The 12,696-nt window shown below is 37.9% G+C and overlaps 1 protein-coding gene across 15 annotated transcripts in view; it reads left to right on the forward strand.

The window, feature by feature from the left end:
* LOC126365765 (E3 ubiquitin-protein ligase Arkadia-like) overlaps positions 1 to 12,443 on the forward strand; it is a 323,922-nt gene extending 311,479 nt beyond the window's left edge. For all 15 annotated transcript variants that reach the window (XM_050008269.1, XM_050008274.1, XM_050008281.1 and 12 more), the window contains one exon: positions 6,585 to 12,443. In XM_050008269.1, the coding sequence (XP_049864226.1) occupies positions 6,585 to 6,711 (127 nt within the window). In that variant the 3' untranslated portion in view covers positions 6,712 to 12,443. The remainder of the gene's footprint in view (positions 1 to 6,584) is intronic.
* Positions 12,444 to 12,696: the final 253 nt, after the last annotated feature.

A 12,696-nucleotide genomic window follows, 5' to 3' on the forward strand; every position in this document is an offset into this window, starting at 1 on the left:
ACACTGTAGCCCCATAAGGAATCACAGGTCTCACTACTGTGGTGTATTTCCAGTACACACTCTTGGGTCTGAAGCCCCAGTTTTTACTACAAGCTCTCCTGGTACTCATTAAAGTACATTTCACCTTGGAACAGATGTTCCTTACGTGAGGGGTCCACAGTAGTTTCTCATCCAGGGTTACCCCTAGATATTTCACTATCCTCTTCACTGATAGAGTTTCATCAGAGAAGCTTGAGATTCCAGTATGTGTCTTGGAGCTGCTTCTTCGTAAATGGTACCTCAACAGTCTTCTTATGACTGACCCTTAGATCCTGTTTCCTGCACCACTTTTGAACAATTTTAAATGTTCCTTGTGCCATAGGTCTGACTGTGCTTGAAAATTTGCCAAGTATTACTATAACAAGATCGTCTGCTTATCCCTGGCAGAAGTACTGTCTAGAGTTTAATTCTACAATAAGTTCATTCACCACAAGGTTCCACAGTAGAGGGAACAGGACACTCCCCCTCCCCCCCTTGTGAACAGCCCCTTGTAGTGTTGATTACCATTTTTTCTTGCATCATGGTAGTTTCTACCTTTCTACCACTAACCATGGCTCTAATCCACATGCAAATTGTGGTCTCCAAGCTGTGAACCTCTGCTGCCTTAACCAAGGATTCGAAGGTCATGTTGCTAAAAGCCCCTTCGATGTCTAAGAAGATGCAGAGGGCTATTTCCTGAAAGTGCTTTCTCCATCTTCCCACCAAGTTGGTGGAGTGCAATTTCACATGATTTTCCTGGTTGGTATGCACGTTGGTTTATATGTAGAGGGACGCTAGTTAACCTCCTCTCCCTAACACGCACGTTGACCAGATTTTCTAATGTTTTAAGAAGAAAGGAGGACAGATTGATTGGTCTCATATCCTTGGCCTTGGTACTATCAGTTCTCCCTGGCTTTGGGATGAAGACAACCTTCACTTCCCTCCAGACGTTAGGAATGATTCCTGCTGCTTGGCTAACTCCAAGTAACGTGCGTAGGAATCTTATCAAGTTCACTCCTGCTTGTTGCAGGAGCACTGGAAAAATTCCATCTGGGCCAGGTGACTTGAACAGTTGGAACGTTCCCACTGCCCATTGGATTTTACTGTGGTCAACACATTCTCTGACAGGTTCCCAGTTCTCCCTTCAAATACCTGAAAACTGGTATCTCACAGGAATCTCGCCCTGGTCTATGTTGTCTGTCAGAGTACATTGAGGAAAATGAGTCTTGAATAGTAGTTCCAGCATTTTCATGTGCTGTCCTTGCATACTCCCCATCCTCTTTTCTTAAAGTTTCTCCTGGATTAGTTGGTATCCTAGTGAGGATTTTGTGAAGTCTAGCCTGAACAGTCGTACCCTCCAACTCCTCACAGAATACCTTCCAGGATGCCTGCTTTGCTTGTTTAATTGCAAGTTTGTTTTTCACAACGGCCTCCCAATATTCTGCCCTTTGTCCTTTTGCTTCTTGAAAGGCTAAACAGTCTTTGTACCTCTTTCATCTGTGCTTCCAGGTTGTTGCTCCATCAAGATACATTCCTATTCATGCACTTGGTGATAGAGCAGTTGTCATGGCATGAGGTCATGATGGCAGATGTTACAGCCTCTGTTACCTCCTCAAACTCTACTGGATTCCTTACTACCAAAGTACTGACTTCCAATAGGCTCAAGTCAAGGTCCCTCCTATACGCCTCCCACCCCATTTTCCTGGGATTCCTATAGGACATGGTCTGTCTAATTCTCGTTGAGCCTCGAACTTAATATACATGTGGTCTGAATGAGGATGGCTCTAAAGCCACGTGCCATTGTATGACATAACTACCCATCAAATTGGAACCGAAGGTTATGTCAATTAACTCTTCCCTTCTTATATTCCTAAATGTAGATTCCTTGTCTATATTGAGGATCTCTGCGCTATTAGCTAGAAGAAATTCTAGAAGGTACTGTTGGTGTTGGTGCTGTCCCACATTAAGTTGTGGGCGTAGCATCACATCCAACCAATAGTTGGTCACCGTGTTGTGCACAGGCTTCTGTCATTCTCCTCATCTCCTGGGAAGGCGGAGCACTGTCATCGTAACGAAGGTATGCTGAGGCCATTACAGACTCCCTCGTGATGCCTTCCTCACGTTGCTGCATCCTGATGATCACTAAGTCCCTAGAAGAACAGTCCACCGTCAGCATGAAGGGGATTCCATTTTCATGTAAATAAACGTTCTGGAGTTTTTTATATTTCGTGCATAAACAAACATACCTCCAGTGCCACCGAGGCCCGATACATCCAATTTATATAAATAGAATTCCTGAATGAGGGCCACATCTGCTTCCTTTCCTCCCAGAAGACGACTCAGGGCAGCAGTGGTTCCTATATTGTGTTGCAGATTTATCTACAGCGCATTTGATCTCCATCTTGCCACTATTGTTGCTTCTGATGTCTTTTATTACCCTGATGGCAACCTACGAGAACCCCAAGAATAGGCTCAGGTCCTGTTACCACACTGCCTTCTCTGCGACTTCCACCACAAGGGTTTGGCTGTTTTGTGCAACCTTCCAGTAGATTACCTTCCAATCCTCTCTAGAGACCTTCTCGTTTTCAGACCATATTTTCTCATTCAGTTTCTGGACAGGTAGCCTTAAGGAGTTTTGGCACCCAGATTAATATCTTTGCGGTCTTGAAGAGCTCAACCCCTGTCTTTACCAGTACCCTCACATCCTCCCACAGTTGTATTACGGGCACCTCTTCCTCAAGCCAGTCCACTGCACCCACCCCCTCACAGACAAAGATAAGAGCACTGTGATCCAGATAAACTCTCGTGAATTTGGGTCCTGGACCAGCGTCCCCCACAATCTTCTCAAAGAGGGCCATCTGCACGAGCTGCTCCTGCCGCGAGGTGATCTTGACCAGTGGATAGCCTTGCTGGATAACTGCCATCCTAAAAACTATAGGGCTTTTTCTGGATACACTTATCCTGAGAAGTGGGAGTCTTAGAGTCCTCCCTTGTTCTCTTACTGCCTGCCATCAATGTAGAAAGGGTTTGTACACCCTCTTCGCCCTGGGAAAGTCTTTGCTTGCAGGTCTTGGGCTCAAGCCCTTTTAGTTCCCTCCACTTTTGTTGAGGAAGCCACTCTTTTCCTTCCTTTACCTTTTGTTTCCTAAGAAGTTTCCTCCTCTGAGATCTTTGATCTTAATCTGGTCAAACGTCTTAGTAATCATTCCCACCTCTTGAACAGGCCTGTCCCCCTGTTCAGCTGAGGGGTTGTTTTCCATCAGTTCCATCCCCGATGTTTGGGTGTCTGAGGTGTCAACTTGCCCCTCAGTATTGCTATTTTCTTTCATGTCCATTTTGGTCCCACTGAAGTCGGGGATCTAATTGGTCCACACTGTGGAAACCCCATGTGGTGCAAGGCTAATTACTCGGGGAGGTTGCCCGGTATCCCTGAGGCTCCGTTCACGATATATCTTTCCATGTGCCACACATCCCTCAGCAAGGATCACATCACATCTTGGATTAAGCATCGGGGAGTTGGCAATGGACAAGGAATGGATGTGGGATGACAGGTTGTTGTGGGAAACACTTAGTCTGGTCCATATGCCAAGACCTTCTGACCATAGGTTTCCATAGCCAGCATAGCCCACAGCTTCACGCGAACACACAAATCTCTCTAACCACATGGACAGTGCTACTTCAAGGTGGTGTCCCTGTGAGAGGTTTTGCCTGGTTTCAAAAATCTGTATCTTTATCCAGGTACACGCAAAAGATTATGATTTTTGATTACCAAAAGTGCCAATTGAGGGACTGTGAGTTCAACTGGTGCAAATGCTTGCTGAGGAAAACGAATTAAGTGACTGCCAGAATTAATTGGCTGTTTATAATTTATTTGAGTTACTATAAAAACATTAAAAAAACCATAGGATATTTTTCCTAATGGTCAGTTAGTCTGTGTGTAGTTGTAGCCGTAGTGAGAGACTGTAGTGGCACTGCATTATTTTTTATAATATATCAAAAATACTTATACTCCTTCCATCTTAAAGCTTTTTAGAGTGAAACAGAGTCATGTGCAAAAACATTTTATTTGCTGTTCTATATTGTGAAGACTTTGTTTGGTAGAACAAACCATATACATAGTACAAAGATATGCAAGTAATTTGTTGTGTTGGCAGAAGAGCCAACACCGTGTTACTAAAGGGGGCCGAAATGCACGCGTTTTAGCTCACGCAGGCTGGCGTGAGGAGGGAAGAACTATACTGACGTGAGGTCTGGAACATGACAAGGAATTAGAATCCAGAAAGCGGACGTAATTAGTTTGATACTTAACTTTAATCCATTAATGATGAACGTCGCTCTTGACAATACATAATTCACAATATTATCTGTTCAGATTATAGTAATCAATTTGACATACCCTGTCGATAGCACTAATTACTTCATGAGTATAAAGAGTTAGTTGTGTTTCACAAGAACGATGTTTCCTGAATCCGTGCTGACTGTGTGTCAATAAATTGTTTTCTTTGAGATAATTCATAATGTTCAAACGCAGTATATGTTCCAAAACCCTACTGCAAATCGACATTAGTAATATGGGCCTGTAATTCAGTGGATTACTCCTATTTCTCTTTTTGGGTATTAATGTGACTTGAGCAATTTTCCAGTCTTTAGGTAGGGAACTTCCTGCGAGTGAGCGATTGTCTATAATTGCTAAATATAGAGCTATTGCATCAGCATACTCTGAAAGGAACCTAACTGGTATACAGTCTGGACCGGAAGCCTTGCCTTTATTAAGTGAATTAAGCTGCTTTGCTACACCGAGGACATCTACTTCTATATTTCTTATCTTCGCAGTTGTTATTGTTTGGGATTCAGGAACATTTACTTCGTCTTCTTTGGTGAAGGAGTTTCAGAAAACCATGTTTAATAACTCAGCTTCAGTGACACTGTCATCAGTGACTTCACCGTTGTTATCGTGCAGTGAAAGTATTGATTGTGCTTGCCACTGGTGTGCTTTATATATGACCAGAATATCTTTGGGTTTTCTGCCAGATTCCGAGACAGAGTTTCGTTATGGAAATTATTAAAAGCATCTTGCATTCAAGCATGCACTATATTTCGAACTTCTGCAAAACTTTGTCAATCTTGGGGATTTTGCGTTCTTTTAAATTTGGCATACTTTTTCCATTGCTTCTGCATCAGCGATCTGACCCATTTTGTGTACCATGGGGGATCAGTACCATCACTTATTAATTTATGTGTTATATGTCTCTCAATTGGGTGTTAATACTATCTCTTTGAAATCGTGCCACATCTTTTCCGTGCATACGTGATCAGATCAGAAGGAGCAGAGACTGTCTCTTAAAAAGGCATTAAGAGCATTTTATCAGCTTTTTGTAAATAGATGTACTTTGTGTTTCTTTGTTATGGTTGTGGTTGTTACGGTATTCAGTCTAGTAGCAACTGCCTTGTGGTCGCTAATCCCTGTATTCGTTATGATACTCCCTATTTGTCCAGGATTGTTTGTTGCTAAGAGGTCAAGTAAGCTTTCATAAACATTTACATTTCGAGTGGGGCTCATGGACTAATTGTTCAAAATAATTTTAAGTCCAGGGGTCGGTAAAACAATCCAATTAATAGTTTAGTCTGATTGTCAAGTGTAACCTCTACCCATACTATTTCGTAGGAGCTATCTAATTCAATTTCACTACAAGGTAAACTACTTCTGGAAGTAATAAATAGGGACCAATGACCTTTGCAGTCTGGTCCCTTCAATCCCACAAACCAACCAACAGCAATAAATACTCCACCACCAACAGTATTTAATCTATCCATTCTGAACACTGTTAGGTTGTTTGAAAAAATTTCGGCTGAACTTATTTTCGGCTTTAGCCAGCATCTCTTACCTATAACTATTTGAGCTTCTGTGCTTGGAGCTCTGGTTCTTTCCCAACACAGCTATGACAATTTACAACTACAATACCTATCATTTCTACAACTACCTTACTGTGTTTTTCCTGCCCCCCTTTTAGACCCTCTAACCTAAAAAAAAATGCCCAGTTCCCTTCCACACAGCCCCAGCTACCCGTGCAGCCACTTCGTGTGTGTAATTGACTCCTGACCTATTAAGCGTAACCCTCTGTTCTACAGTTCAACAGGAATAACAACTGTCAATTTATTAACTAGTATATTCTGATAAACAAGAGAGCTATAACGGTATCCTTAACTTACATAGATACTAAAGTTTCTGAAAATGTGGTTTCATTTGTGAGTTTGAATGTGACTGTACCTTAGCAAAACATGTATGTTCTGTTAAATATCTCCTGCCACCCTGTGTTTTAAGAAGTGACTGCATGAATGTGCCCGAGTGTGACATGACAGATCACTGCACCTAAAGTGTTATGAGCACAGTCCTCTTGGTTAAGTCTCTAATCTTCTCCCCTGCCCCCCTCCCCCTCTTATTGTATTAGAATAGAATGTAGCAGTGGATGATTTAATGTATCCTGCTTAACCGTATATGACAATCATAAAATTGAAAATATGAACTATGTATTCAATTTTTTGACAGCTGTATTTTTATCTTTCAGGCGCCTGCCATGCATGCATCTCTTCCATGTCGAGTGTGTTGATCAGTGGCTCAGCACAAATAAACGTTGCCCCATCTGTCGTGTGGACATTGAAACTCATCTCAACAAGGACTTGCAGACAACTTGACAGCTGTTTGTGTGTGTAGACAGTGAATAATCTTCAGCCATCACACCCAGTGCAGAATCTTCTGGCTTCTGTAGTGGTGCTTCCTGAAGACATCTTTAGTCTTTATATTTAATGTTAAGCTATTGTACTTTGATTGATATAATTCAAGGTGGGGCATCCGATTGCGTGGGCATGAAATTAAGGCATCAGTTTAGATTATTATTATTATTATTATTATTATTATTATTATTTTTAACCAGGATGATTACACTAGGTTGCAAAATGCTAATGAAGTGTGATTACTGCAGGTTTCTTTTTCCATCCAAGTCGTGTGACGTAGCCTGCTTGTTTTTTAGAGTTACCATATGTTCATGCTAACAGCTGATTGCATTGTTCTTAAAGTCAAAACACTGTAGGCTAAATTGGGGGATATTACTATGTTTATTTTGTGAATATAAAGTATTTATTAACAGTTGAAGCAACGTAATAATCATGAAGGAATGGAATCCTCTGCTCCCTGAACAATAATTGTATATACAAGAAAAAAATGAAAACAAGCTTTATTGTGCCTATTATCTAAATATAAATCAGTTATTAAAAACGCCAGCAACATAATAAACTTTAAGGTGTGGAATCCTCTGCTCAACAAAGAAGAATTACACATAAAATTAAGAATGGGGATTAACAGACTCAACTCCAGATGAATGATGACTGGTATTTAGGCTTATTTAAAACATCAGAAAATCATACTTGCTAGTATTAGTATATTACCCCTCTTCCTCCTTCCCCCTCAGCTCTCTCTCTCTCTCTCTCTCTCTCTCTCTCTCTCTCTCTCTCTCTCTCTCTCTCTCTCTCTCAGCTATGTGTGTGTTATCAGAATTAACTCATATTTTCTCACTACTGCAGTGTGTCATGTGGCTCCCCCTCTCCTCCTTGACAATACTCAAAATGTCATCTTGTATCCACCTTGCCCAGCATGTCTCCCTTCCTCCCAGCTACTCAATCTTTCATTTCACCGCACCCTCCTCCCTCACAAACACACACACACACACACACACACACACACACACACACACACACACACACAGACTGTTTATGAGCAGTTAACTGAACATGTGTGTGTAGGTGTGTAGTAGAACACAACAGAATAATTTATTTTCTTGTTATCTGCCCCCCATAACTGCTACCCATTGATGACCAAGATATATATATTGCAAAATATTGCCATGTATTTGGGACAAAATGAAATGTCTGTTAACTAATTTTATAGATATGTCTCAAACAAAAAAAATAAATAAATAAATAAAAATGTTATTGACTGATGCAATCTGTAACATTGTAATGGTGTTATGAAATTCATTATCATCATCATCATAATACATAATCAGTGGAAATAACACCAAGTACTTGTCCTTTTTTTGCAAAAAGAAAGTTTAAGCTGTCAAATAGCAGATTAACTTTTCATGGTTTGGGTTCATAGTCACACAAAACTTTTAAAAAGACATCATATTTGCCATTGACTGAAAAATTATTTATTTGCACTGTTACAGTTTCAGCCTTATGGCCATAATCAAGTGGTATATTGCAAAAGACTGCATTCTCATACATGTCAGATCTAAAAGTCATCTGACATGTATGCATGTGGTGGTCATATTTAAGAGCAGTATGAAATTGGAAATATTTGCTACTCACAACATAAAACAGGCATTGAGCAGCAGAGAGAGACATTTAAAAGTAGACTAAGCTATCGGACTAAGTCCTCCTTCAGATGTAATGCCGAGAGATGACAGTATCTCTGTGTCCTTGTCCGTGCAGCGTGTGTGTGTGTGTGTGTGTGTGTGTGTGTGTGTGTGTGTGTGTGTGTGTGTGTGTGTGTGAAGATGAAGAAGTGCTTTGCCCGATAGCTTAGTCTACTTTTAAATGCGCCTCTCAGCCCCTCAGTACCTCTTCTGTTTGGTAAGTAGCAATCTGTCCTATGTCATCTTGCATTTTTGACTGTTAGTATATTCATTTAAGTGTACACTGTTGAGATGTTATATGATTTGGAGAATCCTACTTCTTCAGCAATGATTTCTGAAATGTTTTGTAGATAGTTATTTAGACAGCACAGCTTTTGTCCCTTCCTTTCAAGTATATAACTCTATATTTCATATTTCCAAATTCAAACTGATTGTGTTAGTAGTTTGTGACAATTTCAAGTTTCATTTTCAGTTATTTCTTCTCTCAGAAACAACACAGTGACAAATCAGAAGAAGGTAGCTATGCCAACACTGCAGAACTTGCTTTTTATTATGAGTGCAATTACAACTTCATCTTGAGCCAGGAGAGATGTAAGCCCTCATGCTCTAATCTCCCTTGAAATTGGGATGACAAAACTGATGTATTCCACAAAGACAATACAGAAAAAGACTTCTATATTTGTTCATAGTAAGGCTGCACAATCAAAGCTGTTGAGCTATGCCTCTTAGCATCTCATAGCGAAGTGAAGAAGCATACAGGTACTTTGTTGTAAATATCCATTGCATTGATGCTTTCATTGAAGTATAAACTGTAAACATAAAATGAGTAAGAGAAATATAACATTGCACACAGTTCTCAGCATATGAGCACTTCAGTGTCAAATAGCCCATATTGCCTTTTCTTACGGATAAAGATAATACTAAACTGTTACTACAGCCCTCGGAGTTGATTCTGCTGTACAATTTGTTCAAATTGAGAAAAAGTTTCATGTCAGGAATTCATGATAATGTAATTTGAAAATAGATAAATAATATCTGTTTTTAGCAATTGAAAACAACATTCTTATGCTGAAGGAAGAATGCTGCAAGTTCCATAGTACTAGAAAAATTAATGGACCTACTTTGTTTAGCATGTGGAAGATTGCATTAGACATTAGTTGCATCTTTGTGCACAGTCTAGATATCAGTTATCATATGATATAACTGTAGAAAAAATCTTTTAATCATTATTTTACATGGGCTTCTTATTTTTCTGGTTTTATGACACTGCAGTTAATGTTACTGCCTTTGAACATCCATTTGAATATATGAAGAGTACAAATACCTGTAAATTATTGTTGCCATATAACATTTTTGGAAACAGTGGACTTTCAGTATAAATGAATGAGATCACTTAGTGTGTTTTTTATGTTTCTGGCATGACAAATATTTTAGTTGTGTTCTTGATACACCAATAAAAAATGAGATGCATAAAAATATTTTATTGTGGACTTTCTGATGGTCACACTTGTAACTCTTAATCACTAATATCTTGCTTAACCTACTTAGTTTTTCTTTTTACATAAAAACTGATGCTTTAATAAATATCTTGAAATATTTCTTCCACATACAAGGTTTTTGGTCAGATTTTATGCAACAATTGTCTGTGTTTTAGTGGATGTCAGTTTTTACCACATCAATTTTACATTTTTTTCTTGTAATAGTCAATGTGATACATGTCTTTAACTCTACAAAACTTACAGTATAGTTCTAAATACAAATCCCTACTGACATGTAATTGAGTTTCATTGTCAAACTTCAGTTTCAGCATTCTTCCCCCAGAATTTCCCATGCCCTAGAATCATTGTTTTGTTGCACCACATTTTCTATCTTGGCAGCATAAACTTATCTTTGTGCAAAGATCAAATAATTTACACTAATGGTCATTAGGTTTCTTGTAATTTAATCTATCTTTTATTTACTAAATTTAACAGCAGTGAAATCTGTTTTCATGCAGAAATTATTCATCAAAATCTCACCGCCATTAAAAGGTTGAGAATTACAATCTAACTTTTATTCTTCTTCAAGCAATCTTTGTAATGGTCCCAGATATATGGATAGACTGAACTGAATTGCTGAATTGTAGTGTTCTGCTTTGTTAAGGTGATATTCACATTTATCTTTGCAGTGCTATCTTACTAGACTAACATTAGGAGATTCAAATCCAACAAGTTAAATGAGTTTACAGAATAAGTTCAACAACAGTGGGAAAATTTAATTCGTAGTTTTATTTGTTGTATTATCTCTGTTGTTACAATTTCTAGGTATCTTTGGCCCACAAAATTAAACTATATGTGACTAATCAAGTACTAACTTCCCAGAATGAATGAAGCAAGACAGTGGTGTCTTTCATGTGCTCATTTATTAATTTTTCATGTACGAAGATGTACTCTGAAAGTGTTACATCTAGTTTAGTTTTGCTCCATTTTTGTGCACACCTTGTTTTAAATTTTTGGTTAATTTTATCTTGTGTGTGACTTTTATTAGAGTGGCCTTGTTAGTAACACACTTCATCATAAATTTGTTCCTCCTTTCTGAAAACTTACTTTGTAATAGAAAACAGTAAACATTTATATTGTACACCTTTTTATTTATCTGGATTGATGTTTTTTATTTCTTGAGAAATCTATACAGAATATTGCAATTCATGTTTCTGTAGAATTTTAACTGTGTTCACACTTTGCTTTTGCAAAAATGGACATGATATTTTGTTTCAACTGTGTGTGGATATGTTTTATTAGTTTTGATGTTTCAGAGGACGTCTTTTGGCCTCTCTCTTTCTGTATATGTTTCTGGTGTAGTGAATGTATTGTGCTTTACTTAGTGTCAGTCTCTTGTGTAGCCAATAGCAACAGTTAGGACCGAAAATGACGAGACATACCATGTCATTATTTAATATCCACAATGGATGAACTTCTCACATGGCATAAAAAAGTTATTTTTTAAGGAGTCATCTTAATTGGTTTGTTATGGTATCTGACTGACTGACAAATATCCCTTCTAAATAATATGGATATGCATATTGTAATATTTAAAAGCAATTTTTGTCATCTTTCATCCTTTCAGTTTGATAGTTGCTCTACATGTGATTGTAAATAAACCTGATACTGTCTAGTCGTAAGCTACCTCTGAAATGTCACTGCTCCTTTTTTTAATTTTGTTTTAAATATACCTCAGTATATAAATTTATGTAAACAGTGTTTAGTTCCCAATATTTCTTACATGTTGTAAAATATGTACTTATTATGTTTTGTATTTCTGCAGTGTTCTGTTGGGTATCCTCATTATTGAAATTTCCAGAATTAGTTGAAAAATATTGTGAACAAGATAGTTAGAACTTTGGAAACTGCATGCAGCAGTGAAAGTTTTGGAAACTGTGACTGCCCTTTGTTTTAATAATATTATTACAGATTTAGAACTAAAACCAGGACATGCATACTTCCATGCTTCCAATTAAACAGTAATTCATTTTCTGTGTCAATCTTATAATAATGAATGAAGTGTCAAAAATTGTGATACATATTTAATAAACTGCCAGAATCGGTCTTTCATCATATTTAAGTCAGTGGTATCTGGAAAAGAAACAAACTGTAGGAAGTGTTCTGAATGTTATTGGTCAGCATGAATTGTATAGTCTTAATAAAAGTTACTTACACCGCATTAATCATTTATTGTGAAAAGGAAAGATAATATGCTACAATTTTTCTCTTTTGTTGAGCTTCCGGGAAGGACTTACTGGAAGTGAAGTACACCAGTGACTATGAATCAGTTTTTAATGCTATTTTGCTGTGTGAATGAGATAACTTGCTTTGTATTATAAATGTATTTCAGATTAGAGGGTGAAATGTTGAAAAAAATATGATGAAGTACCACATTTTTATTGGACATTGTGTGTTTAATAAAATTGTAATTGCGACTAGATTTCCAAATAAAATTGTAATTTTTGCCCATTTTCCCAGAAGTTGAAAAATGTAACTGCCTGTGTTTTTCAGTTCACACTAACAATAACTCTCTACGACAAGCACAGAAAACCCCTAACTGTTATAGAAAATTAAACTTTCCTTATAACTAAACAGTCAGGCTGAAAATAATACCTGAATGACATATTAATGTTGTTCATTCCATTTTTAACAATAATGGTCATACTGAGGATCGTGTTTCCTCTGAGTGGAAAGAAAATTTTTATCATAAGGAAATGAAATGCCTACACCCGTCTTTATGATTTTAT

This window comes from Schistocerca gregaria, chromosome 4 (assembly GCF_023897955.1).
Source record: "Schistocerca gregaria isolate iqSchGreg1 chromosome 4, iqSchGreg1.2, whole genome shotgun sequence".
Lineage (NCBI taxonomy): Eukaryota > Metazoa > Arthropoda > Insecta > Orthoptera > Acrididae > Schistocerca > Schistocerca gregaria.